Source organism: Takifugu flavidus, chromosome 3, assembly GCF_003711565.1.
Source record: "Takifugu flavidus isolate HTHZ2018 chromosome 3, ASM371156v2, whole genome shotgun sequence".
Classification (NCBI taxonomy): Eukaryota; Metazoa; Chordata; class Actinopteri; order Tetraodontiformes; family Tetraodontidae; genus Takifugu; species Takifugu flavidus.
The window spans coordinates 9,765,451-9,791,740 of record NC_079522.1 but is presented as its reverse complement, the minus strand read 5'-3'; the positions used below and the strand labels follow the sequence as shown (position 1 = coordinate 9,791,740).

Sequence of the window (26,290 nt, the reverse complement as noted above, 5' to 3'; positions counted from 1 at the left end):
CCCTTTACCGACATCATGACCCTCGCAAAGAAGTGCTGGCGAAGTCACACGTTTGACCCCGACGTCCCCGTCTGCTCCGCTGAGACGCTTTAATTAATTTTTCAAAATTCTCAAATGGGAAGACAGCAGGATAAAAACGCTGTTTTCAGCTCCATCAGACAAACTAAAGCAGCTCAGAGATGTTGGAGATATCTGTTCAGATTTGGGATTGTTGACATCTGGTGGTCCTCGGGGGCAGGAGGGAAAGCAGTAAAAGGAGAGGAAAATCCGGTTGTTTTGACTCTAACTTTATGTTTTATTTTATAAACTGTTTAAGAATAGAAAACATAACAAAAGAACTCCCACGTTCTCTTCTCTGATGTGTTTAATAGTCCCTCACTAAAGTTTGGGGATTTGCTAGTTCAGGTACGATCAGATTTCCGGGAAATCTCAGGTTTTTGTGTCCCAACATGTGAACAGATCAGGTCTGAGAGGTTCTCACCACGTCTGAATGAGACAGTGAGTGTGGAACACCTGCAGCTCCTCTTTCATCCAGCATTTACAGCTCTGCAGCACCTGATATTTACTCCTCGCCGTCCAGGATGACCTCCTCGCTTCCAGCTCCGCGGGCTCCCGCCTCCCCCACCGTGAGGAGATGATGAGAGGAGAGACCCGGTTTCTGCAGCTTCACATCTAATTACAGAAACCTGGAATCACTTTACAGAGCAGCTGGAAAAGTGGCGTTAGTTTCCGTCTCAGCTCACCTGTGATCCCTGATTTGATCCTCACAGGCCTGATGGTCCGAATTAGCACCGATTATCTGGGGAAATTCATTCATTCATTAAAGAAGTTGTGAAAACAGACTTTAATGTTTAATCATTTAGACTTTGTTGAAACTCCATCATTTCCTCTTCAGACACACTGAATGGTGTTAGACTAGTGGACTCGAGTACTGCGCGTACTCGCGTGTAGTTCTGTAGCATTTTAACGTATTTTAACGTATTTTAAAAGTTGCTGTAATTTGACGCATCGTTGTCCTGGGAAAAGTCGAGCGCGTGCTCTTCAGGATCGTCAGCAGCCTCGTGGGACAAGTGACGTCATATAGGTATGAGCGGGTCGTGCTTCCTCCTCCTCCTCTTCCTCGTCTCCCACCACCTCTGTGGTCTGGAGCAGAGGCAGTGCACTTTTGCGTCACTTTGGACCGGGACCGTCAGTGGGACCGGACCGGAACCGGCCGCAGCGTCTGTTTAAAACCCCCGCACTCATGGACGTTACCGCGCGCACGTTCCCCGGACTTTTACGCCTCGCGCTGCTGTGGGTCGCGCACCTCAGCGTGACGGCGCAATATGGTAGGTGGCTGGAAATGGAGCGTTTAATGGCGTTCAGGCTTCGTGTCACGTCAATTTGATGGAGGTGGTTCAGATGGAATCTAAACTGACGGAACACACTTGTTCTTCGAGTTCCAGTCAATTAAGAAAGATGTGTGTGTGTGTCTTGATCATACAAATTGTTTTTTTCCTCCGAGAAACGTGGATCGATTACTTGGAGGAAAAAAAACACAAACATCTTTTCACCCTCGTGGGCTTCCATACTGTGCCACATTTTCTGAGATTTGGTTGATTTTGATGGGGGAAAAGTCTATTCAGTCTTATTTGACTCTGATCTGCGCAGTAACTAAACTGTTGGAACCTTTTCCTTCTGAGTGAGCTTTAAAGTGCTCTTAAAGTCAGATAAATCATCGTGCCATCTGTATTTTGTCTGGGGGAGGCAATGACACATCAAAGCACCATTTTAGGGTGGGTCAATCGTAAAGGCCACAGGTCACCTCACAGCTCTGATAGGTTTCTGGAGTAAGAAAAGAACCTTCTGCTGGTTTGGTGTTTTGTGACCAAACAACAATCGAATGTGATTACGGTAATTTTAAAAAAAAAAAAAGTTGCTACAGTAAAAACTCTGAAGGTGCTAGAATTCACCTTCACCAATTTTTCTGTAATGGAATTTTTCAGCCCGGTTCCCATTCAGAGCTTCTGCACATCTGGGCTGCTGAGCGCCTCCCTCCCGGTGGGATCTCCTTCCTTTCCTCCCCCGGGGGACGCTTCATTAGCCCGCCGCCTCCCTTTTTGGCTCTGTTAACTCATTAAGACGTCAGTTTGAGCAGTTTAGCCAGAAGCTAAAGCTGGCTTGATTCTCTTCCTGCATGAAAACCTTCTTGTTTAGATGACCTTTGACCTGAAATCTCCACGCTGGAGCTTCCAGACGAGGCGCAAACACCAACATTTGCCTGCCTGTAAGCCCTTGTTAAAGTCTGGGCTCATGGGCAGTGAGTTTGTCCTTCCCATTCACGGATTTGACACCCTAAATACCTCAAATGTTTGTTTTTCCTGGGCTCGACTGTCACAAAAACACGCAGGTCGGAGAACGTGAGGGTGTTTTGTCTGCTGTTATGACAGAACAACGTCTTCCTTTTGTTCATGAAGAAAAGCTCCTGTGGATGACTTTGACCCGTTGGCTTTTGGGAGAAAACACGTGTGCTGCTCAGATCATTCCGCCAGAAGACCCGTGTGCTCCAGCGCCATTAGTACCTTTTACCTGCGGCGAGTATAGAGAGCAGAGAGGATCATGGGATACGTCATGGTTTGATTCACCCATATTTGGATGTTTCTAGAAGGTAAAAAGGGTCGGCGACACTCTCTGAGGTCTCCATATCTGACTGGGTCAAAGTCATCAGAACAGCTAACAGCCGTTAGCCGACCCGCTTCTCCATTCTCTGGAGGTCCGACAGATGGACCTGACGTCAGGAAATGCGTACCACCTGGTCACTGTTTCGAAAACATATGATCCCCAAGGCCACTAGCGAAGCACCAAGTCGAGCCAATATGCGCTCATGATTCCCACGACAGCATCAGATGATTCTGATCCATTTGTCTGGGTCACATCTGCTCTGCTGCAAAAGCAGGACGCCGTCGGAGATCAATCTGCACGTCCGACTCTTTGCTTTCCATTTCCTCAATTAAATCACCACATCTGGAGCTCAAACAAGGATTAAGACAATCATGGGGACGTTTCGGCCAACAAAAGTGTCTCGGAGGGGGATTTGGACCAATCCATTGTTGTTGTTTTTTTGTCTGACCTCATTGCAGCTCAAGAATGTTACCCTGGAGGCCATCGAACACTGCGGAATCCTTATCGCACCGTTGACTTTGACTCAACGGAGATCCAGAACACGGCCATCCAGGACCTGATCTGTGACCATTCGCTGTTGCCGGGCTGGTACAGGTTCAAGATCAACAACAAGCCAGCGGAGATGCCAACCACCTGCGTGGAGGTAAGTCACCCCATTCCAGCCATTCTGGTGGGGGCACGACCCGTCTTCCTGACTGTTTCGATCCATGTCCACCCTGTAGATGAACCGCTGTGGTACACAGGCGCCTGTGTGGTTGTCCCTGAAGGACGCATCGCTGCCGCGTCCAGGTGAGGTCCGCCAGCTCTCTGCCTGTGCCACGTGGCAGTTTTTCCACGGCAGCACCAAAGACTGCTGCCTGTTCCGTATCCCCATAACGGTCCGTAACTGTGGGGACTTCCTGGTCTACTATCTGCAGCCAACGCAGGGGTGCATGGGATACTGCGCCAAAGGTGAGCATCGAGTTGAGAATTAAGAAGCTAGCCCTCCCAGCTGCTGACACACATTTGAGCTAACATTGATATCGCTAATCATTCCAGCTCCAGTCGCTTCTCTCCTGTGAATATTTTACAGCAACAAACGGCATAAAAGATTTGAAATTATCCTCAAATCTGCACCTGAATGTAGCAACGTCTGATTTCGAAATGTGCTCATCTCATGTTTCAGTGGCTCCGGACGTGGGTCCGAAGCTCTGTCCACCAGGTGAAGTCGAGGTTAACGGCCGATGCAAAGGTGAGATGTTTGCACAAACATTTGGAGAAACCAACAACAACTTCAGAAAGTCGTCTACAGTGTTGAATGTGAGATTTTGGACTCTGTGGAGAGCAGAACCTTGGAACTCGTAATCATGCTTTGTGCTTCACTTCTTTTTCCAGCTGCCATTCCTCCTCTTCTGTCTCGACCCACCATCTCTCCGGAACTTGTGGGCCAGAGCGTCCATCTCAGGTGCTCCTTTATCCCCCCACCATGGAGCCAACCTCTGGGCTTCCTAGTAGTTTGGGCCAGGCGCATCAGCCACAGTATGAAGGTGGAGATCCGCCAGGAATCCACGATGAAGCCATTCTCTCTTGTAGAGATGGATGGTGTTCACTTCAGGCTCGGAGAAACGGTAATTCCTGCCCAGGGTTTCCTCCCCCAGATCATACTGACCTCCCTCTGCCAGGGTTCAGATGAGCTAATCTTAACCCGTTAACAGGAGGCAAGCTGAGGGAGGGGGAGTTAAATCAGATGCAGGTTGGAGAATTCCTGGTCCGTATGCTTCCCATTTAGATTTCTCCATTCTAGTCTTCACAGGGAATTCTGGACCCTTTTTATATCGATACAGACAGATATTCTCTTTCCCACTAAAGCTGTTTCTCATGTGGCTTTACACATTTCCATAAAGTTACTACCCATTGGCCTGGTTTTGTAAGCAAAAATGACTTCTTATACCACTATTTTAATTTTTTTTTATCAACGCAGACAGATGTGAGAAGTTTGATGTGACAGTTGGTGTGGCAGATGCTGCAGGTGATGCTGGCACTGGCAGATGCTGTGGACAAGGCTAGCTGGATCACACAGATGCTGGCTAGCTGTGAAAGACACTGTGACATGGTTTGATGCTCTGGCAGTTGGTGCCCGTTGTTCGTGTCGTACATGTATGTTGTGTTACTTGGGCACCTTTGTTTGAGAGTAGCTCCCCTAAATCCGTCACATTTCTGCACATGTTGCAGCTGGTTTTCAGCTGTGTTCCTTCACTAGAAGATGAAAAGCTTTTCGCCCGTCAGCTTTTGTCTCTGCAATGATTTGGTCTCATGTGTCAGAACCACTTGTCATTTTGTTCAGCCGAAGCTTTTTGGAAGTGAACGGATAAACAAAGGCCTTCAGCCACTGAGCCTTCAATGGTGGGATTGTGACTGTCAGGCTGAATTACAGCTACTGAAATGCAGTCCGGTGTGCAGCCGTTCAGTAGAGGCAGAATGACGGCAAACAGATGCAGAAGAAGCTGTTCCTGTGGAGCTTTTTGGCTGCGTTCTTTTAGCTGAAACTTGAGTTTGCTAATCGTGCTAATTAAATTCATTTTTTTTTTGGAACGGTCACAGTTGGCTGCAAATCTTCGAATCCAAACAGGCTCCTGACGGCTCTCGTTTCCAAGAATTAGTTGCTGGAAACATAAGTGATTCCCTGTTTATTGCAATGTTGTCTGAGTGTGAGGTGAAGTCACCGCGCTGCTCACAGCTGCCCGCCGTTTTCACATCTGGCGTTGCACACCTTTGCCTTTCACACGTCGTGATGCAGTTCTGGTCTCAATTTAGAGAATCTTTTTCAAACAAACTATCAGCCCTCAAAAATGGACACTAACCAGTGCACGCCGCTAACAGTTACCCAGGAGACCGCTGCGTTCTTCTGCTCCGGAGTTTGTTGTCCATTTCTGCGGGTTCACTGACGCATTTCCCTGCAGTTCTCGTGCAGCGTGGCGACTTCCACAACCAACTTCGGCCACAGCAGGTCGGCTCCTAAAGAAAGCGAGGGTTTCTTCGCTGGTCTGAAGGTAAACTTCCTGTCCCAGGAAACATCATCATGAGTGACCAACTCGCCTCATCTTCTTTTTCAATTTTCAGTTTTTCCCAGAGTCCCTTAATGTTGCAGAGGACGGCCGGGAGCACGAGGTGGCGGTGCTCAGTACGGTGCCAATTCCCTGCTTTGGAATCAACCACCAGTGTGGACTCCCCGTGGTCCTGAGTGTCCATGACCCAGGTAGGTCCAACACAACCCCAATCAGATTCTTCTCAGACGCCATAGACTCGGATCTGCGAGTCGTCCGTTATGATCTAATCTTGTGTTGATATCTGCAGACCATCTTGGACATGAGGCCTCAAACTTGGCCCTGTCTGCCTGCCTGCTGGAGCTCCGGCCGTCCCACTGCAGCGCTGGCAGCTGCGGCCGGGCCACATTTTCGGCCACAGCGGTCACGGACTTCGCACGAGACGGAAATCGACCGAGCGTGATCAGTGTTTCTCCTGCGCGCGGTGCACCTCGGCTGTGGAGAAACTACACCCCCAACACCATGAAAGTGAGTTGCAACGTGACCCTCCTGGGTCCTTTTCAGGAGTGGTGTTCCCTGAGTGTTCCCCGATGTTCTGTGTATGGAACACAAGTTAAAGGGCGTTCTCATGATGTGACATCAGTCCTTGAGAGCCACTTTACTGAGTTTTCCCATCTACTTTCGTAAAAGCATCAAAGACAAAGGTCAGTGAGTGGAATGGCCCCCTGATGATCTTTTTCCTGACCTCTGCCCCCAGGTCACAGTCCAAGACGTTCCCACTTCCATCTGCTACTCTCTGACTGACCCACACGTCATTACCCTGGACGGCAGGTACGTCTCGATCTCTTCACAAAGACGTCAGACGCTGATTCCGGCTTCACCAGATCGACTGTGCTGACACGAGATGATCTGCACCTTGCAGACGTTATGAAAACCACCAGACCGGAACCTTTGTCCTTTACCGGAGCCTCGTCAGGGCATTCGAGGTCCATTCCCGCCTGTGGGACTGTGGCAGCCGACATTACGGCGTTTCCTGCAACTGTGGCGTCGCCATGAGGGAGGGCAACGATGTCGCCGTCTTTGACATGTGCAACGGCCAGCTGCAGGAAACCAGGCCGCAACTCAGTCTGAAAACCCTGGGGGACCAGGAAGGGACACGCGTCAGGGTCCTGGAGTCCCACCAAGGGAAGAAGGTCACCGTAGGTATCCTGACACTTTGATGCTGACCTTTTTTTTTTTTTTTTGGGCTCCCTGTTTGGGACTTTGGTTCCACTGAAATCAAACACACCTTCATTGATGCTGTCGGTTACATTCAAATGAGTCAGTTTTTGTCAGAAATGCACAAATATGAAGACGTAATCAGTTGCTCTGCTGTTGTGATGCTCATTAAAGAGGAGCTCTTTGCTAACGGACCTGTCTCCTCACAGTTTATCTTTCCCTCCGGGGCCTTTGTCCGGGCCGATGTTGGTGACTGGGGGATGAGCTTGGCCGTCCGTGGGCCCAGTGTCGACTACACCAAGACTCAAGGCCTCTGCGGGACCTTTGATCGTAATGGCAACAATGATTTCCATGACCGTGATGGTGGCACCTTTGGCCCTGACGTGCACCGCTTCATAGAGCACTGGAGGTCAGTCCACGACAGACGTGGTTCATTTCTCGGCTTTGGGCTGAAAATATCAACATAAATCCATGTTTTTGTAATGTAGAATACCTCCTGGGGAGAGCTTATTTGACAGGACACCTCCTGGGACGACAGAGGAGGTCAGAAAGCCCTTTTGTCTCTGCCAAAACGGATTTGGCACGGAGCATCCCAGTGGGAGAGGGATGAGGAACACTTACGGTCCTTCTGCTCATTCCGACTGCGTCGCTTACGATAACGTGGATTACACATCGGTGTTCCCGTCTATGGACACAACAGTTGAATACATCAAGAGCCCAGAACGAGAGGACAGCATCCTGGATATTTCAGCCTTCAGCAGTCCTTTGGGGACAGAGGTTTGGTCTCCAGACTCTGATCCTGATCGAGATGGACATTTAAGGGAGGATCTCCTGATTGCTTTTGATAGGCCCAGGAAACGGGCAGCAGCAGAATTCCAGCCCATCTTTACCTCTCGGGGCGTCACCCAAGTCGAGCTAGACAAGTTTGCCTACTTCTTTCCAGAGGATCACTTGGCGGAAGCTCGGCCGGAAGTGCAGCCTCGGTGGCCCACTCCCAGTGGTTTGACATCGTCCAAAGCTCTGGAGGTTTGCCAAACAGCTATAGCTAACTCCACAGTGGGTGCCGTGTGCCGAGGGCTTCTGGGACGCCGCCTGGATGAGGCGGTGGATCTCTGCATCTTGGATCTGCAGCTCAAAGATGACCTGGGCTGGGAGGATGCGCTGTTGCCTTATCTTGAGAATGAGTGTGAGAGGAGGCTGTTGGAGAACAGGTCCGGCAGAGCCTTGGAGGCGTCTCATCCAGCAGGAGCAGCCGCTGAGGTGGTGACCGCACTGCGCTGCCCCAATTATTGCCACGGAAATGGAGAATGCACAGAGTGGGGCTGCCAGTGCCACCCCGGCCACAGTTTCTATGACTGCAGTCTGGCCATCAGTGAGTATCTATGACAGTTTGTGGAATTTGTTATGTTGACCTCTAGTCTTGACCTTTGGCTCAGATCTAGGTGCTGAACTAATCCCCCTGTGATCGCTCATGTGTTAGCCCAACCAATAGAGTTAACAGACCTGGAGAACGGTGGACTTTGTGACATCCAGAACTTCAACTGTCGCAGCGTCCGAGTCTTCGGCCTCGGTTTTATTGACTCTTCGGATCTGAGCTGCCACGCCACCAGACTGAAGGTGATGAAGGTCACAGTGGAATAACCGGTCTAAGAGCCATTGCGGATCTCATCCAGATGTTCCCTCTGATTTGTCTGTGTAGTACATGAACGGGGGCTGGTTCCCTGCAGAAAAACAGAGGACAAAGGCCACTTTCCTGAGCTCCAGGGCTCTGGACTGCGCCGTCCCATCTCTGAGCAACAAGGCCGTGAATACCGAGGACTTCATGATGGACGATAAACCATATGCACGCTGGGAGATGAAGGTAGCATCTCAGTTTGCTTTGGAAGGATCTTTCATGTCTTTATGAATGTCCACTGTGCTCTTAATGTCTCAGGTAACCAACGATGGTTCCCAGTACAGCCAGACTAAGGTGCTGACAATCTATGACGGTATCTGCCAGGTCTGCGAGGCGTCATCCTCCGGGCTTTGTAAGTTAAAGGTAACTCGCGTGTTGAGCTGTCCTCTGAAGCCGGTGTCTCACGGGTAAGTGGGGGACATGCGTGCGTTGTCTTTCCCAGAACAAAAGTAATGTGATGAGGAATCCTCCGGAAAAGCTCCCCCTCATTCTGACAGAAACACACTGCTGGTTGATGAATGTCAGATGCGATTCCATGTTTATTCAAAGAGGATTGTCAAGGAATTCTGAACTCCATTTAAGGACAAATGGAAGGGGACCGAGGGCTCTGCGGCGTGCTGAAGTGTTTTATGTTCTCTGCTCAGGATTTAAACGGGTTCTTGTACTTGGACAGAGTGATTTCCCATGGTCCCAACATGCTGCAGCTGGTTGTTTAAACGCCAATCGCACATTTATAAAAGTTCCAACTGTTCCGGGGAGTTCTGTGTACCAGACCGCAGACAGAACCTGAAGAAAACAACCCGCAGCAGATACATTTGCATCTGCTCGCCAAACCAAATGGGATTAACGCGAGCTGTGTCTTTGGAGCAGATTTCTTGTTAATTGCCTGGAACATTAAGAGAAAATCCCAAAGAGAGTAAACAAGAAGCTTGAAAACAAAAAAAAAACACTTTTTTTAATACGATCAAACCTGTGAAATCATTTTTTTTCCTCTCAGGAGATGACGTGTAACATCGACGGCATGTGTTTCAAAAAGGGCGACTCCAATCCCAGCAGCCCCTGCCTCCTCTGTGACCCCGAGACCTCCAAATTCTCCTGGTCCGTGAACCAAGGTACTCTCACGTAGAGGGGCATTGACCCCTCCAGGCACTTAGTGGGTATTTCTCCCACAAGCTTCCAAATGATTTAGACAAATGGTTCCTCAGACCAGGTCTGGGGTCTTTAGTTCAAAAACTGAACTTCTGGGTGGAACTGTAGGCAGTCACGCAAGGAGCTGATTATACAAGGCTAAGACATTAGCGGGTTTGGGTCTCCTCGTGGTTATATGTGAGTTGGGCGGGTTCTTGATTTAATTTCAGGCTGGGTGAGAGGATTCCAGGTGTTTCGGATTCTTGCTTCAGCCCTTTAATGATGAAGAACAGAGGAAAATAATAGTTAGCTGACAGCAATAGTGTCCAACTGAGGTCCCGTTTGTCACCATAGACAGATCAAAGGAGTCGACGTTTAAGTTTGCCAGCATGCCCAGACCTGATGTAGAGGCCAAGGAGGAGTCACAAGGTTGATTAGGGCAGCTACACACAGTCACAGCTGTACTCAGACCCGATGAAGAGTGAGGCTGGATTCGTGTTCTATTGTTTAATAAATCGGTCCCATTATCAGCTCCTCCCACTTTTCTCCATCCCTTTGTCTCCTTTAGTGATGACAATCGCCCCGAACAGATGCTTCCTGAGATTTATAGTTTCTCCTGTGGAAAAATCAGTGAGAAAAGTGAGATTTCTTTTGTGTTGGCATGTGAATGGCCGTTAAGAGATGCTTGGAAAGCTGTAGATCCTGGTCATGGTGTGAACACGTGTGGTTGTGATTCTCTCCAAGATCCTGGAAGAATGTTTTGTTGTTTGCCAAGCCAAACAAGAACAGGAAGTAGAATGGGTTTGTCGGAGACATAAACCTGCTGTTGGAACGTGAATAAATCCAGATTATCGTCGCCACGTTTTCCCGCCTCTGTCTTCAGTTAACAAGCCGCCGACCTTCCACCAGCCGCAGAACAAACTCCAGACGTTTGCCGGGGAGAACTTTGTCTTCCAGTTTGCAGCGTCGGACCCGGAGGGATCGGCGCTCCTCTTCCAGCTCGACGAGGGTCCGAAAGGAGCTCTCCTCTCACCCGCCGGCCTCCTCATCTGGAAGGTGCCCGAGGAGGAAGGGCCTCGAGCGAGACATCCTGTCCGCGTCACGCTGTTGGACGAGTGCAACGCTCAGAGCGGCTTCACTGTGGAGGTAACTGAGAACTGATGAGGACGTGCCAGGTGGAGGAGGAGAGACGGGGGAGACGTGTGTAAATCATGGGCGCATACACTCGTCCACAGGTGTCCATACCCAGTCCTCGAGGGCTCTAATCCAGCCAGATTTTCTATCCCACCAGGAAATCACCTGGGTTCCCACGTTCTTTGGTGAAAGTTTATTTTTTATTATTTATTTTGACCAGTAAGACAGAAAACCCTGCTGGATTTGGGGCCCTCGTGGGCTGGATTAGGCACAGAAAGATCGTCATATGAGCCCACAGTCAGCAGCAAAGGTGTCCTCTCCCTGACAGGTCGATGTGCTCCCCTGTGGATGTCAGAACGGAGGAACGTGTGTGACGGACGTTAATTTCCCAGCAGGCAGTGGGAGGTACCTGTGCACATGTCCCAGCGGCAGTCAGGGGGAACTCTGTGACCAGGACGTGGATGAATGTGTGTCATCTCCGTGTGTCCTTGGTCAGTGTGTAAACACAGCCAGTGGGTACAGATGTGAATGTCCTCCAGGCCTCAGAGGTGAGAAACGTCCGCCAGGCCTGAAGAAATGTGCGTTCAAAGAGCCCGTTTTCCGTTTGAGATGCTCTAACCTCATTTACACACGTGTGTGTGTGTGTGTGTGTGTGTGTGTGTGTGTGTGTGGTGTGTGTGTGTGTGTGTGTGTGTGTGTGTGTGTGTGTGTGTGTGTGTGTGTGTGTGTGTGTGTGGCAGGTTTGACGTGTTTAGAAGACATCAACGAGTGTGAGAGGAAGCCGTGTTTCCTGGGAGTCCAATGTTTCAACAGCTTTGGATCTTACAGCTGTGGCCCGTGCCCCACGGGCATGCTGGGAAATGGGACGACGTGTACCGGTACCGTAAGACATGTGGAATATTAGTGATGCGAATACTAGCCAACACCTATGGTCCATATATAATGTGGATTCACTGTCGAGTCTGTTAGCACAGTCCTGATTCAGGCGTTGGTGACTCTGAATACAGAAACAATGACGTCATCCGCAAACCTTCTTTTCTTCAGAAGAAGCACCTTCTTACCCGATGCTGATGTTCCCCGACATTCCTCAGCCTTTATGTTCAGGTCAAAGATGACATAGAATAAAATACTGTTTATGAGTAAATCATCTTGACGAGACAAACTTGGGCACGTTGAATGGAAACCAGATGTCTCACCACAAAGTGTCTTACTGCCCCTACCTGGAGTTAATTCTGTAAAACCACCGATGTGGGACAAAAAGCTCCTGGTTGGTTTGGTACTAATGGAAGAGATATTGATCAAAGACATCACCCACTTCCTGCTCCATGGTGCTGTTTGATCACCTGATCTGAAAAGTAGCAAATCTGTGCTCAAAGTGAATGTTGCACAGCAGCTTTCTGACGTTATTTTGTTTAACCTTTGAAGGCCAACTGCTAATTTTGGTCCACGGTGCCTTATGCACATCTGTTTCAGATCCTTTAATCTTTATATCAGGGAAAATGTGGATTCATTTTTATGGCAACAATTTTTCTCAGAAGGAATCCTACATATTTTCATGGATACATGGCTATGCTAGCTAGCATGACTCCTCCTTTGATGTTGAGCCCCCCCCCCCCCCCCCTCAAAAAAAAAAAAACCTGATCCAGGAAACATTCAGCACTGTGGTGCTCCAGATGTAATCGTCGTTAAATTTGGATTAACCTGGACTGGAGGGGCTGAAAAGTGGAAGCCACCAGAGCTCCAGAGCTCTACAGACATGTCTGTCATTCTTCTTACAGTTGTCAACGTTCTACCTTCCGTTTCCACGGCAACACCTCGTGTGGCCATTTATGAGGTGCCAGATGTTTCGCCGCAGCCCTCAAAACTGAAACCAGACAGTTTCTGGAGGACATCAAGTGTTACCACTTCACAACCAAACGCTGAGGTGGGGACGACACCAAGGACGGACCCCAACCAGTCAAAGACCACCACTGGGACGCGAACTCCAGCACTTACCCAGAAAGCTGTGCTCTCCACATCAGAAACTAACAACAGAATTAAGTTAATTACCCCGAGTGTGTCCCAGACAAACCAAAGGGATGAATATAACCCACCCAGGAATTCCTCTAAAAACACCTCAAAGAGTCCGGCAGACAGGAAGGAGCCCGACTTGCCAAAAACCAGCAGCAGTGTGACCAAAACCAGTGGGATCCAGCAGACAGGAAATGGTAAACCAGGTCCAATTGTAGAGCCAGTTGGTAACACCTGAACAAGATGACCTCACCAAGGTTTATGTCCCAGGGCCCGCTCGGAACGTTTCGGCAACATGTGCCAGTCGGCCCTGCTTCCCCGGGGTTCAGTGCATCAACCGGCGGCCCCCTCACGTGGGCTCCGTCTGTGGCCGGTGCCCGCCAGGCCTCTTTGGGAACGGGCGCGTCTGCATGCAGAGCGCGAAGGCAGGTGCGTGATCTTTGATGTTATGACGCGAAGAAATTTGGTGTCGGTTTGCTGACGTCACTTCCTGTTTTCCGCAGCGTCCAATCACCTTCCGCAGCAGCTGGCTGGCAGAAAGACGGCAGACGCACGGGGCAGCAAACTCTCCATGATCCACCTGCCCAGCATTCCCACCAGATCCAAACATCCGTCTTCTGCTGTTGCCAGAGCGAACCGAGACAATGTCCCAGACCGGGTTCCCCTTTCAGGGCGAGGAGGAGGAACCGGGAGGAGAGAGGCGGTCGCTCCCTCAAGGGGCGCTCCTCGGGCATCAGGTGGTTCCAGTTCCAGTTTCCGATCTGACTCCAGATCTGGGACAAGTGTCTCCAGGGTTCCGAACGTGACTGTCTCCAAAGTAAGTCCACCTTTTCAATACTGTATTTGATCAATTCTGTTGGACATGAGGATTGGATCTTCACTATTTTGCAGCCTTCAGTCATTGCAGTGACCGGTACACCCTCTTCCAGTGGATCCCCCACGGGCCTCCTGCCATCTTCCCAGTCTGCCAAAGTGACACGGACCACGCAGACACTCAGCTACCTAAAACCCACCCAGGCCCGACCTTGGACCCCGCCGAGACCCGCCCTCCCGCTGACAGCGGCCCTCACTGCTCTGTCCTACTCCCTGTCTGAGTCAGAGGTGTCTGCAGACGGAGACGAGGCTGGAGCTGGACCCCAAGTCCTGGGGACATCACACATGGACCCAGCGATGCAGGACAGGACCATCCACAGTGTGCTGCAACGACCCCGCAGTGGTACCACAGCTGACATCCACGAAGTCACCTGCGCCGACCGGCCGTGTTTCCCCGGCGTCCCGTGTGAGCCCACAGTGGACGGAGGATTTCGCTGTGGGAGGTGTCCGGCGGGTTACATCGGAGACGGACGAGCCTGTCGAGGTGGGACTCGATGAGTTCTGTGAGACGTTAAATGATGGGAACACTTGTTCAGAACATTGCTTCTCTGAACTGTCCTGTAGGGGTTGTAGCTCATTCCCGCTAATGTCACCACTCGGGAGAGTTAGCATCTAAGCTAGCCTCTTCCATCACGACTGGTCTCCACCTGTTTCAGGCACATTTAACAGAACTTCCTGTGTTCCCAGCTGTGTGCAGACATCCGTGTGGCAGGAACATGGAGTGCGCAGCACCCAACACGTGTCGCTGTAAACCGGGCTACGCTGGATTGGACTGCCTGACAGGTAAACTTCAAATCAAATGCGTGTCATCCCCATCTTTTTTTGGTGTGCATATTGTCGTTTTCCCGTGTCTTTCAGCGGTCTGCGAGCCGGCCTGTGTGAACGGCGGCGTTTGCGTCGCTCCGGGGGTGTGTCGGTGCGTCCGAGGGTTCCACGGGGAAACCTGTCAGCAAGGTAAAGTTAATTAAGCTCATTTCAATGGTTGAACATTTTGATGCGTGTCCCGATCCGTACGAATGACGTGAGGGTGCCGCAGCTCTGTGCAGGTCGCCGTGTCAGAACGGAGGAACCTGCGTGGGACCGCAGACCTGTTCCTGTCCCTATGGGTTTGTCGGACCTCGATGTGAGACCAGTGAGACGCGTTCCTTCACGTATTTAGATGTTGAAGTGATGAAGAATCTCATGACTGATCAGTGTTGGCTTTGACCGCAGTGGTTTGCAGTCTTCATTGTCACAACGGAGGCCGGTGCCTTTCTCCGGACAAGTGCACGTGTCCACCGGGCTGGAGCGGGCGGACATGCGAGACAGGTGAGAGCAGGTGTGTGTGTCTGGGTGTGTGTGTGTTTCCACCCCTCCATGCTAATGCTATTCTCCCCCTCCAGCTCTGTGCACGCCCGTGTGTCTCAACGGTGGATGGTGTGTTCGCCCGGACGTCTGCGAGTGTCCTCACGGTTTCTACGGCGCACAGTGTCAGAACGGTAAACCCAGAGACCGAACATGTGATCACTCCTGACACGGGTCGACGTGTAGAGCCGACCCTGCACATATGAACCATACGTGTCAGATATTAGGCCAGACTGTAAAGATGATCCGTTTCTTCCAACAGCGGTCTGCCGTCCGCCCTGTAAGAACGGCGGCGTGTGCACGAGGAACAACATCTGCTCGTGTCTGGAGGGATACGCCGGGAGGAGATGCGAGAAAAGTCCGTCTAAAAATCTTCACCTGTTCTGTTTTTAACCTGTGTAACGACTTAAATTTGAAGTTAGAAACGCAGACCTCGAGGACTGACGCTCGTACCTCCCTGCAGGCGTGTGTGAGCCCGTGTGCATGCACGGCGGACGGTGTGTCGGTCCAGACGTGTGCGACTGTCCGTCCGCTTGGCGAGGAAAGAGATGCGACAAGCGTAAGTTGCAGAAATGGAAATGAAAGTGAAATCTCAGTTGTTGGGAATTTTTGGAACGTTGAAACGACACAAACAGGATGAATATTTTCCATCTTCAGCTGTGCTTTCATTTGTCTGTTGACCGATGCTCGAAAAAGTCAGTTTTTCAAAGCTAATTGAAAAAGACTCAAACTCCCATCAGTCATCATAACTGTCATGTGACCAACGTAAGAGGAGCCATCTCCAGTCTACCGCCGATGCTTCCAGGATGGAGAGTTCCGTGCGGACACCGTCGACTGGCGTTGTCTTCCGTGACCTCCGGGGTCCCGTTAGACGCTGCTGCCGAAGCTTGAGAGACGTTCAGATCAGAGATGATCCCGTCGTCTCCAAGTGACGTCTCAAAGTTGCCGTTGTCACTGCTGATCTCTGACCTTCGGTCCGGTTCTGTCTCTCAGCCAGCTGTCTGCAGAAGTGTCTAAACGGAGGCGAGTGCGTCGGCGCCAACGCCTGCCGCTGCGCCCCCGGGTGGCAGGGCGTGCTCTGTCAGATCCGTGAGTACCCAGGAGATTCACTAACCCCCACAGGAACGTCGGTCTGATGGTCTGCTGTCGTGTTTTCACCAGCTCACTGTGAGCAGAAGTGTCTGTACGGCAGCCGGTGCGTCCGAACTAACGTGTGCGCCTGTCGCGGCGGATACACGGGCGCGCGCTGCTCTACGAAGGTAAGACGGACTCGACAGAATCGGTGTTTTTTTTGCTCTGCTGTGAGGGGAACACGTGCTCATCTGAAGACATTTTGTGTTGCGCACGAAGAAAACTGGAAACAGGCGAACGTGCGTCCTCGGCCCGTCGCAGAAGATCAAAGCCGTGCTAAAAAAGCCCAAAATGTAAACGCCAGACGGGCCCTTTGCTGCTGTGATCAAAGTAAATTTTGACATTGCATTTTTCTTTTATCAATGAGCTGAAAAGCCGACGTTTCTCTGTCCCCCCCCCCGAGAGGCTGTGGGATTTTTATTTACTCGCCAAAGAAGCCGCTGTCTCATAGTTCGGGTCAAATTTATCAGGTTCTAAAGTTTCTCTTCAGACCAACAACTTTTAAGGAAAAATGTAGAAGCAGGCTCAGTCTTGTCGGCCTTTTATGTCCAACTAATTGTTCTGTTTCCTGTTTGGGGGCGTCTTCCCTCTTTCAGCTCCCCATAAACTACGGCTGAAACCATCCGGCAACAGAGGTGGCGTCCAGCAGAATCCCGGTTTGCAATTCAGATTTAGGACTCGTGTCGCTCGTCTCGGGTTAGTCAAAGCCGCTGTTATTGTAATTATTTATTTGGTTGTTTGATATTGTCATATTTCTTGTTGTACATATAATCATTGTATCGGTAAATCGTTTTTAAAATATCTGTTTTGTAAGAAAACGAATAAAGGTCTTTTAAAAAAAAACACATTTAAGCTTTTGACAAACTAAAAGAAAAGAGGAGTTTGGTTAATGAGGCAGCTAACGATGCCAACTAGAATTATTTCTTGGAAACTGGTTCCACAGGCATGAGATCCCTCCCGGATACACATTTGGACTAAAGTGGTGCGTTTTTGGAGCCGCTGATCTCGGTGTCGTCAGCAGCCGTGAAACATTTGACTTTGCTGCAGGGGCCAAACAAGTTCATGGCCGGTGGGGGCCCCAAGGAAATGGGGATTAAAAGACTAATGAGGCCACATTAGATCCGCACCAATTAAGATTCCGCTCTGCTGGACGGCCGCTACTGCGACCCGGGCCACCGCAGAGCTGCGCCACTTTTCCACCAGTGACGAGAGCGAAGCTGATGGTTTGTTTGCAACAAGCCCCGCCCCCTCTGACAGCTGTTTGACAAGACTTGAATAAACACTGAAAGTCTCACAATTATGACCAGAAGCAAAACGTGATCAAGTTTGGACTTGGAATCCACAAAAAAAAATGAAGCATTTAAAGACAAATCCTGACATTATTTTGGTCAAAGTTCAACATTTCTGCCTTCTTTATCTCAAGGGTGTTTTTATGCACTTTGACTTTAATTGCTACTTCTTAAAACTTAACTGTAAAACTATTTTAGTCGTATCAACCCTTTGAAAAGATAATTGGAGCTTTACTGCCCTCTCGTGGCCGTGCTGCGGCTACATCTAGTGATGACTTGCAGGGGTCGTGTCCCGCCCGAACAGCTCGTACGTGTCTGATTTTCCATTCATTTGATTTCTCATTAGATTGTAAATCGGAGCTGAGTAGATTAGTCACACACGCTTCCAAACGCACACACAGCATGCACAGATATTTATATCCACCCCCCCAAAGATGGCACTGCACTAGGTAGACTGGGGGAAGGGTGGGGTGTCAGCCGGAGCAGGACTGGACCAGGTGGAGGCACCTGGACTCTTCATTCAGCAACAAAACCACCAACTGAGACCTTCAGATCAGAAATTCACGTGTTGTTCAGCTGAAAACTGTCAAATAGAAATGAGACTGGCACAGAATAAGATCATTTACTAGTCTGTCTCTGGGGGGAAACTGTCTGGGAAGGGTATGGACGGATTCTCCTGATATTTTCAGCAAACGTTGATCATGGGCCAAGGGCGAGACTACAGCACGTGATGTTCTGGATTCCAGAGAGACTTTAACCTTTGATCTTCCTATAGGATCCTAGGCCAAGTCGCCAAGAAAACGGTTGGTTTCGGTCTTGACCCATATTGGTGCAGCCTAATTTAAACCTTCATCCTCCAGACCACAACAGGTGCCCCCTCCTCCTCCTCCTCCTCCTCCCCTTGCGCCCCACCTGTCTTCCCTTCTCTGTGGCGGGCAGCCGACCCAGAAAGCAGCCGTCATTCACTGGAAATGGTATGCGGTTCGGCTGGGGGGACGGACGGCACAAACCCCCTCGGTCACCGGATCGGCGGCAGCTGCTCGACCCCCGCATGCTATTTTCACCCGCAGGATAAAGTGATGTGCAGCAGCCGCAGAGCACCCGCAAGTCCGCTCAGACCAGACCGGACCGGTGCCAGGATGAGGTCGGCCTGCGGGGAGCCCGACGGCTTCACCTCCGACCCGGACGAACCGGACAGCGACAGTACCGGAATCCGCAGCCCCCGCGCGGAAACGGCAGGGCCGGTGGGCGGCAGGGCCGCCGCGTCCAGGAGGAGGCGAAAGCGGAGACGCCACGCCGATGCGGGGGGGAGACGCGGCCGAGACGCGCGTTTCGGCGGCGTGAGCCAGCAGAGGCAGGCGGCCAACGCGCGGGAGCGAGACCGGACGCACAGCGTCAACACGGCTTTCACGGCGCTCCGCACGCTCATCCCCACCGAGCCGGCCGACAGGCGGCTGTCCAAGATCGAGACGCTGCGCCTGGCCTCCAGCTACATCTCGCACCTGGCCAACGTGCTGCTGCTGGGGGAGGAGTGCCGTGACGGGCAGCCCTGCCTCCGGTACCAGAACATCCTCAGCCCGACCTCCCTGCGGCCCATCTGCACTTTCTGCCTCGGTAACCAGAGGAAACTGGTGAGTGGACGCCAAACTGGTGAGTAGACACCTCCGCCCGTGCGCCGACAGTTTCAGGGTCCGTGTGGCCGGGGACTGGCACCAAACTCGGGGCGTTAAAACAAGCGTGAACGTTTGAGTAGACCGGAACTAAAGTCAACACACCTGAATGATGTATCGATCGCGCATGGATGCGCGTGTTCACCAGCAGGCGTTTAAAGTCTCCACCGGAAGTTTCGTGTCACTCTGATCAGCGACGCAGACGCGTTGTGGAGTGTTTGACTGAGCTTTTTCCTCCGCAGCTCAGAGATGGAGAGAAGCCCTCAGCCGCTGAGTGACGACGGAGGAGACCCCATGTTTACATGCACACGCCTGAAACTGCACCTGGAGGGCCTGCGCCTTCGTCCACCTGTTTTTTTGTTTGTGTTGGAACACTGAAAAGCACTTTTCTGTTCACGCTCGTCGTGTTTTTCTGAGCCTCTGTTTTGGTTGAGACGTAACCTGAGCTGGTGTGTAAAGTTGCACCTGCCGGAGGCTATTTTGGTCCCGTAAATCATATAAACTAAACACCCCGACCCCCTCGCATTCACCACCGCCGCCCCGCGTCCAACTCTGCGTCCGTCAGTCAATGAAGGAAACTGAAGAGCTGCTGCTAAAGTTGAGTTGGTGCCTTCAGGAATATTGCCCTGGTTCTTGCGGTCAACACTGGGAACTGCAGAGAGAACACCCGGTCTGACGGTCCTGGTGTCCTCTGGTGTCCATGGCCGGTAAGTCCTCATCTCTTTTCATTTCTAAAGATGTTCGAAGCTCTTTACTCACTTGACGCGCAAGAGAAACAAGCCTTGCTGACGTCATTACGGTATACACGGAATGCTTTTGAGTGTTCAGTGTTTTAGGGAGCTGATTTGCTTTAAAGACATTGAAGCTGTGGTTCTATATATTCAGCTCTTCGTCCCATAATGGTGTTAGTGGGGTTGCCCAAACATTTTTTTGTGTTGTGTTTCCATTAGGGTACCAGAACATCGAGAAAACGGTTAAGACATTCGACCTGTGCTGAACTCGGTAAATTTAGCGGTATTATCGTAGTTTTTGGCTTTAAATTGTTTTCAGAGCAGTTTAATTTAAGAGGTCAGATTCAGAAGCGGTCAGGGAATGCAACCCGGAACTTTAGTTTCATTAGTTTCCTGTCGTTCCGTTTTCGTCGTTGGACTTCCGCCTTCAGTTGATCTGGTACCATTGTGCTCGTATTTATTTATTTTTTAATGCTTTTCGCATTTTATCACATGAATTTGTCGCCTATTACACGTTTTTGGAGTCTCGAACGTTGTGTCTTTTCATTCAGTCAGAGTAAACATTTCGTATCTTGTGTGGTAAACTAAAAGTCTCAATTTCTTGCTGGAAAATGGCAGTGTTTATCTGTTGAGGCCCTTTTCTAACCCGACTGTTTGTGTTAAAAATGTTTTTAATCTCCCTCGGCACGATAGGTAATTAAATCATCCTTCCACCCTGAATGCACCTCAGCAACGACATTTAAGCAACAACTTTGATCTAGATTTATTAAAAAATAACTTATCATTCGTTTGAGTCATTAAATGTTTAGACAAAGTATAAGAGAAAAAAATTATCATATAGAGGTCTTCAGACAGTTAAAACTCCAGGTATGATCTTTAACAGCAACTGGCTAAACATAGAAGACTGAAATCTAAGTTCTAAATGAACATTTGAGGCCGTGGCGTCAAGTATTTACTACATAAATAGAATTTCATTGTGTTTAAACTGCAAAAGTGTTGCATAAAGGTTCCAGTCTCATAACAGTAATATCAGGTAAAGTTCTAAAACTGCAGCTTTTTTTCCATCATGGGGTCCATAACCCTTCTTTTTAACCCTCTGAAGCTTTGGGAGGGGACACGGCCCCCTCTATCCCCCTCAGGCACTGTGGGACTTGAACCAGACGCTGCGCAACCATGCGACTTACGGTCGCGCTCTTTCCCACCAGGCCATCGGGGCTTCAAATAGACCTGTCTCTTATGGGACTTTTATCAGACTCAAGCAAGAATTCTGAATTTAAAACTTGAACAACATGAGAGTTGAACCAGGAACTTTCAGAAGTGTGGTCATTTGTTCAAACACCTGAGCTAAACACACACACAGCTGTGTGCTGTTGCACCAGAGTTTTCTTTACCAAGTTTCCACCCATGGGAGCATTTTAGCCAAGAGGATGAGTCCAACACATTTATACAATCTCCTGAAGAAAAAAACCCCTGCAAGGTCATATTCTACTTTTGAGCTACATGTTGGGTTGGACTTTGATGCATCTGAAATTCTGAACAAACCACCTTTTTTGTCAACTTGGTTCGACCCTTTAGGTCAGTTTCCGGAATTTTTCTGCTCCCACAGGAGGACGCCGTTGTCCTGAAGACCTTTGGAACTGATCATCTGTGCGGCTCTCTGCCGGGTTTCAGACCTGATCGTGGCACAGCGACGTCATCGCAGCGAGACATGAAAATGTTTTGCGTTGGATGTGCGTTTACGTGATCGGTCCCAGGTGGAAGCTGCTCTGGCGAGGCAATATTCTAGATGTGGACTGTACTTTTGCTGGCAGCTGAAAAAGGCTGAAAATACCACCAAGAATGTTTGACCTGGAGCGAATTGTTCCGCATCTGACTTGGATTAATATTGTGCAAATAATGGTCGATAGCTGACGCGCTAGCTGCGAGATGGTGGAAATGTTTACTTTTGCGTGGTTGCACAGGTTACCTCGACCCTGCTGTCCTGAAGCTGAAGGCCTACCTCTGACTGACTTTGCACAAACTCCTGAGGACAAAAAAAAATAAATGTATTTTTTATAAAATGCCGTTTCTGTGATGCATTTGTTGATTTTAAAAAGCAGAACTCAAAATGCATTTCAATAATCTTTATTTCATAAAAAATTCAATCGGTTTGTATCAGATTAAAGAAAGTATAAACCAATATGAATCAGTTAGCTGGCGAGGCATCTCACGGGGGTCTTCTGGCAGCCCGACCACACCGACCTCAACACGTACAAGCCAATGAGGTGGAGTTTAAGACCCAACATAATTCCAACATGAGCAGGGTAAAAATCAAAAGGGAACAAACAAAATAGGGAGCCAAAAAAAAAAAAAAGTAATGGCGTCATTGATATTTCCAGCCATGATCTCACTCAATGCGTCCAAATTACATAAAATAAAGAATTTCTCTTCGGCCATGTTTGAATTCTTCCTAACATGATTCCAGTAAGGACCAAGCCCTTAAATTCTGCTTAAAATGTGTCAATTTGCTGAAGTGGAACAAAGTGTTTGGGAGAAAGTAACAGGAGGTAGAATAAAGACTTTACTGCTCCTGCTGCTACTTTACATCTGGTGGTTTTAGTCCGTCTCCTCTTCTTCTGATTCTGACTCTGCGGAGAGAACAAAAATCACAGCGTCAAACCAACCAGCCAGGACCCGGGGAGCCCGACCAGAACCTCCACACAAGACCGAGGCAAATGGACACCAGTTCCCAGCATGTCGGGAAAAAGGTTGTTTTTTGTTTTACCTTCCTCTGCATTTTTCAGCCACTCCACAAATTTCTTCATCTGCTCGAGGAAAACGCTCTTGCCCTTGTTGAGGTGGGCGTCCGAGTACCACTTCAAGATGGCCTCTTCGTTCAATACATCCGCTGTCGAGAGGAAAACGGTGTCATGCGATGTATCGCAGTGAGGAGAGAGACGGGAGGAGAGAGACGGGCACCTTTGTAGAGGAGCACCACAATCTTCTGAAAAGCTTTCATGAAGTGGATGTTGTCATAGCAGTACTCTTGGATCTTCAGCAGCAGGCTGAGCTCAGACAGACCCTGGGAGGTGAAAGCTTTCAGCAGAAGGCTGTATTGCTGTGGAGGAAGAGACAGGAAATCAGGAACCACCACCGTGCCGACTGGAACTGAAACGCCAGCCAAGCGTCTCGTTTCGCCTCCAACCCTGCTGAGGTAGAGAAGCGGCCGAGCACAGAACTAGATGTGGGGTTCAGGTACCTTTAAGTGTTTGATGGCTTGTTCGGTCACCAGCTCTTCCTTCTTGTTCCACTCGACGCAGCTCATCACACTGGTCCAGATGATGCTGATCATGGTCTGCTCTGAAAGGTTGGCCTTTTTCATCTCCTCTTTGGTGAAGGCAATAATCTGAACGCGGAACACACCAGTGAGTTCATCCTGCCAGATTTCAGACGCCAACAGGTGCCCGTCCGCCCACGCACACCCACCTCCCTCTGAGGTTCACCGCGGGACATCATGTCCTGGAGCTCCTTCTGCAGCTCCTTGCGGGCGCCGATGGATTGCTGGTTGCGTGCGAAGTCGGACAGCTCCTTCAGCCCGGCGTCGGTGAAGTACTTAGAAAAATGCTCACAGCTCCGTTTGTTGGCAGGAAAGAGCTCCTGTGAGTGAGACCAGAGTTAACACGCCGCCTGAAAACCAGCCCAGATAAACGACAGATCCAGAACGCCGCTACCATCAGCCTGTTGTCCATGCCCACTTTGCGGAGACTGACAGCAACCGAGTTGATGTCTTTCTCGTTGATCCAGGACTTGAACAGCTTGACAGCGAAGGCTGCAGAAACCCCTGCACACACACACACACACACACACCAAATGAGAAACTCTGACATGGTTTCAGCATCTGTGTTCCGGTGCTGGTTGAGGAACAGCACTGGTGTCAGACAGACAGACAGACGTCCTCACCCTCTTTGACGAGGTTCTCGTTGAAGAGGCTGTTCAGGATGGAGGCTGACAAGTTGCCGTTGGCCAGCAGGATACCGGTGAGCATGGCCAGTTTGTTGCGCTCAGACTCTGTGAACCCTTTTAGAAACAGCAGCAACTAAAGACAGAAAAGAGGAGCATCAACAGGTGAAACTCGTCATTCAAACACACCTAAAGTCCAGACAAGAGCCACTGTCCTGGCAAACACTGGTAGACAAGACAAAAAAAAATTATAAGAGGGGAGTCACCTTCTTGATCTCTTCCTCAAAACCCTTCTCCAGGTACTTGTAACGCCTGATCAGTTTGTTAAAAACCTGTTGCAATGAGAGAAAAAAAGGTCATTTTTTAGTGGGGAAAACTATGGCAGTTTTGATATTTATTCAGAATTTTCCCTTCCAGCCTTAAATGTTCATTAGATGCTCTCTATCGATGTTTAACCTTTTCATCTCAGTCAGTTCAGGGCAAACTTGTCAAAAATCGGCAAAAGGGCTCTAGAATATTTATTAACTCAACAGTACACAAGCGTATAGTCAATAAGCAAGTTATTTAAAAGAGAAACATCGCTCCCTCGTGCCATCGGTTTATTTAAACTCACTAATTGGTGACCAGACCAAAGTGACAGCAAAATCGTGAGGATTCTACTCTGGAAAAAGTGGTAGAGGGGCGGTGAGAAGCCGCCTCGGTCACCTGAGCATATGCTTGCATCGTCTCCAGGTCTTCTTGTGCCGTGAAGAGGCAGAATTCGGTGCGGGTCATGTCGTCGGAGAGAGTCCCGCCCGGGGCTGCACGAGAGGGATAAAAACATGTGGTCAGGGGCAGAAGCTGCTCGTGGTCCTTGCACGTCAGTGCCGCCACCGCGGGCCGACCGGACCTCCGTATGTTGATTAAAGGCGACCTTCACTGTTGAGGTGAACTTACCCAGCATCCCACCGGCCACCAGGATGTCGAAGAGTGTCTCTGCATACCGGCGGTAGTCAAGCTTTCCGCCAGAGGCATCAAGGAACTTCGCGACCGCTTCCAAGTCAGTGCCAGATTGATTCAAGCCTTGTACGATACTTTCTTGAAACTGAGTAGGGTCAAACCTCTCCTTTTCATCTATGAGCAAAGAGGAACAAGTGTCAGGTTGATATATGGACGGAGCAAGGGAAGGAAGGAAATAAAGCCAAACCTCTTTTCCTCGTTTTGAAACGCTGGCCTGTAAGCGTCGGCTTTTGCTGCTTTTGATTATTCATAAAAGACACCCTGAAGAGACCAGAAAAGAGCAGATTAACCAACATTTCATGACAGAATATGCCCGCGTGTGTCCAACCACAAACCCTCATTGCAGACCGACTTGTGGTCCAAATACCGAACATTAACCCTGTTCAGAACTTCAGTTCTTTATTTCTGATGCACCATCTGTTCCTGCTGATTTCGTTCGTTTGTTCTTAATTTGAAGGCTCCGCCGCCTTTAACACACCAAATTGTCTGCAGTCTACTCTGATTATTTTGAAGACTCCGCTGGTTCTGTAGGACATAAACGGCCAGAAAGACACGAAACAAGTCGCCGAACAGTAAAGACAAAGAAGACGCGCAGCTCCGCTGGAGCTTTAATTAGGTCGACCGGGAAAAAACTAGAAAACTTGAAATAATTCCCTCTTCGCCGAGATTTTATTCATCAGACAACAGCGGAATCATTGCGGAAAAGCCTGCTTAGATAATGAGATTGGCGGAAGATTGGCTAATTGTTAGTTAGCGTAGAGCAACTCCGGGCCTAACCATGCGTCGAGCCCACTAGCCGGGCCCGCTAGCTCGTGAACCACTACCGGCATCAAACGGTATTTCCACGCCGATTATAGTAACAAAGAGTGACGCAATAAAAACGTGGAATGGCATTTTAAACAAAACCTACAGTCAAAATGTCACTACGGATTAACTCGGCGACCGTCTTCGGCATCACAGCCACAAGGCGGCTCGATCCGCGCCAGCTAGCGGACCACGAATCACCGGATAACGGTGATGACGGAGACGTTCTGGTATTTCAAAACCAATCTGGCCCCAGTAAACCTACAGGATGACACTTCCAATGCGATTCGGGGGTGGGAAGAAACGCGGAGGACGTGGAAAATGTGACCGCTTACCGAAATTAATGCAGATAAAAAACCTGTTGTGAACCAAGGGAAGCAAAGCAAGTTCAGAGAATTTCCGAGGCCCAAACAAAAAGACCTTCTCGTCAGAACTTCCGCTGGCCCCGCCTCGTGCGCATGCGCAATACAGGGGCTTCGGTTTTCATCAAATTATTTTATTTTATTTTTTAAAAACGCATTTACTTTACCAAGCAGCGTTGTGGGAAAACGATTGTCCATAAAACTCAAACATTTCGCGCCGTTTTGCCGTAATTGTTTCGCGAATTCAGCGCCGCCCAGCCAGCGGAATAGCGACACCGTGTGGCCGAGTGCGGTTACTG

General features: G+C 49.7%; 3 protein-coding genes across 6 annotated transcripts; 2 read left to right on the top strand and 1 right to left on the bottom strand.

Annotated features, from left to right (window-relative positions):
- Positions 1–861: 861 nt before the first annotated feature.
- Positions 862–17,042, top strand: si:ch211-246m6.5 (von Willebrand factor D and EGF domain-containing protein). Of its 2 annotated transcripts, none has more exons than XM_057026880.1 (33): positions 862–1,328; positions 3,120–3,304; positions 3,384–3,612; positions 3,827–3,892; positions 4,036–4,268; positions 5,601–5,690; positions 5,761–5,896; positions 5,995–6,212; positions 6,442–6,515; positions 6,607–6,883; positions 7,112–7,311; positions 7,391–8,274; positions 8,383–8,519; positions 8,602–8,763; positions 8,836–8,940; positions 9,575–9,689; positions 10,589–10,851; positions 11,168–11,387; positions 11,580–11,717; positions 12,618–13,046; positions 13,120–13,278; positions 13,353–13,666; positions 13,741–14,206; positions 14,410–14,505; positions 14,581–14,676; positions 14,759–14,845; positions 14,935–15,030; positions 15,105–15,200; positions 15,329–15,424; positions 15,530–15,625; positions 16,060–16,155; positions 16,228–16,325; positions 16,794–17,042. In XM_057026880.1, exons 1-33 carry the CDS (start codon positions 1,244–1,246, stop codon positions 16,812–16,814), a joined length of 6,063 nt encoding a protein of 2,020 aa, XP_056882860.1. In that variant the 5' UTR covers positions 862–1,243; the 3' UTR covers positions 16,815–17,042. The 2 variants fall into 2 exon arrangements, with proteins under 2 accessions (XP_056882860.1, XP_056882859.1); XM_057026879.1 differs by having other exon boundaries at positions 14,759–14,854.
- Positions 17,043–18,373: 1,331 nt separating this feature from the next.
- Positions 18,374–21,947, top strand: LOC130522468 (basic helix-loop-helix transcription factor scleraxis-like). 3 transcript variants are annotated; one of them, XM_057026883.1, is made up of 3 exons: positions 18,374–19,136; positions 19,399–19,863; positions 21,494–21,947. In XM_057026883.1, exons 1-2 carry the CDS (start codon positions 18,458–18,460, stop codon positions 19,428–19,430), a joined length of 711 nt encoding a protein of 236 aa, XP_056882863.1. In that variant the 5' UTR covers positions 18,374–18,457; the 3' UTR covers positions 19,431–19,863; positions 21,494–21,947. The 3 variants fall into 3 exon arrangements, with proteins under 3 accessions (XP_056882863.1, XP_056882864.1, XP_056882865.1); XM_057026884.1 differs by having other exon boundaries at positions 21,463–21,947; XM_057026885.1 differs by having other exon boundaries at positions 18,380–19,117.
- Positions 21,948–21,995: 48 nt separating this feature from the next.
- Positions 21,996–26,101, bottom strand: bzw1a (basic leucine zipper and W2 domains 1a). The gene is made up of 12 exons (XM_057026881.1): positions 25,965–26,101; positions 25,013–25,086; positions 24,763–24,939; positions 24,532–24,626; positions 24,093–24,158; positions 23,827–23,962; positions 23,598–23,707; positions 23,353–23,523; positions 23,126–23,272; positions 22,846–22,984; positions 22,652–22,774; positions 21,996–22,514 (listed from the first exon to the last, which is right to left on the bottom strand). Exons 2-12 carry the CDS (start codon positions 25,074–25,076, stop codon positions 22,483–22,485), a joined length of 1,260 nt encoding a protein of 419 aa, XP_056882861.1. The 5' UTR covers positions 25,077–25,086; positions 25,965–26,101; the 3' UTR covers positions 21,996–22,482.
- Positions 26,102–26,290: the final 189 nt, after the last annotated feature.

Coding starts and splice junctions, on each gene's coding strand:
- si:ch211-246m6.5 (XM_057026879.1), top strand. CDS start 1,244: ATGGACGTTACCGCGCGCACGTTCCCCGGACTTTTACGCCTCGCGCTG. Junction 6,516..6,606: donor GTCATTACCCTGGACGGCAG/GTACGTCTCGAT, acceptor TGCACCTTGCAG/ACGTTATGAAAACCACCAGA. Junction 9,690..10,588: donor CTCCTGGTCCGTGAACCAAG/GTACTCTCACGT, acceptor CTCTGTCTTCAG/TTAACAAGCCGCCGACCTTC.
- LOC130522468 (XM_057026883.1), top strand. CDS start 18,458: ATGGTATGCGGTTCGGCTGGGGGGACGGACGGCACAAACCCCCTCGGT. Junction 19,137..19,398: donor GGTGAGTGGACGCCAAACTG/GTGAGTAGACAC, acceptor TTTCCTCCGCAG/CTCAGAGATGGAGAGAAGCC.
- bzw1a (XM_057026881.1), bottom strand. CDS start 25,076: ATGAATAATCAAAAGCAGCAAAAGCCGACGCTTACAGGCCAGCGTTTC. Junction 24,940..25,012: donor TTTCAAAACGAGGAAAAGAG/GTTTGGCTTTAT, acceptor CTTTGCTCATAG/ATGAAAAGGAGAGGTTTGAC. Junction 24,627..24,762: donor GGTGGCCGGTGGGATGCTGG/GTAAGTTCACCT, acceptor CCTCTCGTGCAG/CCCCGGGCGGGACTCTCTCC.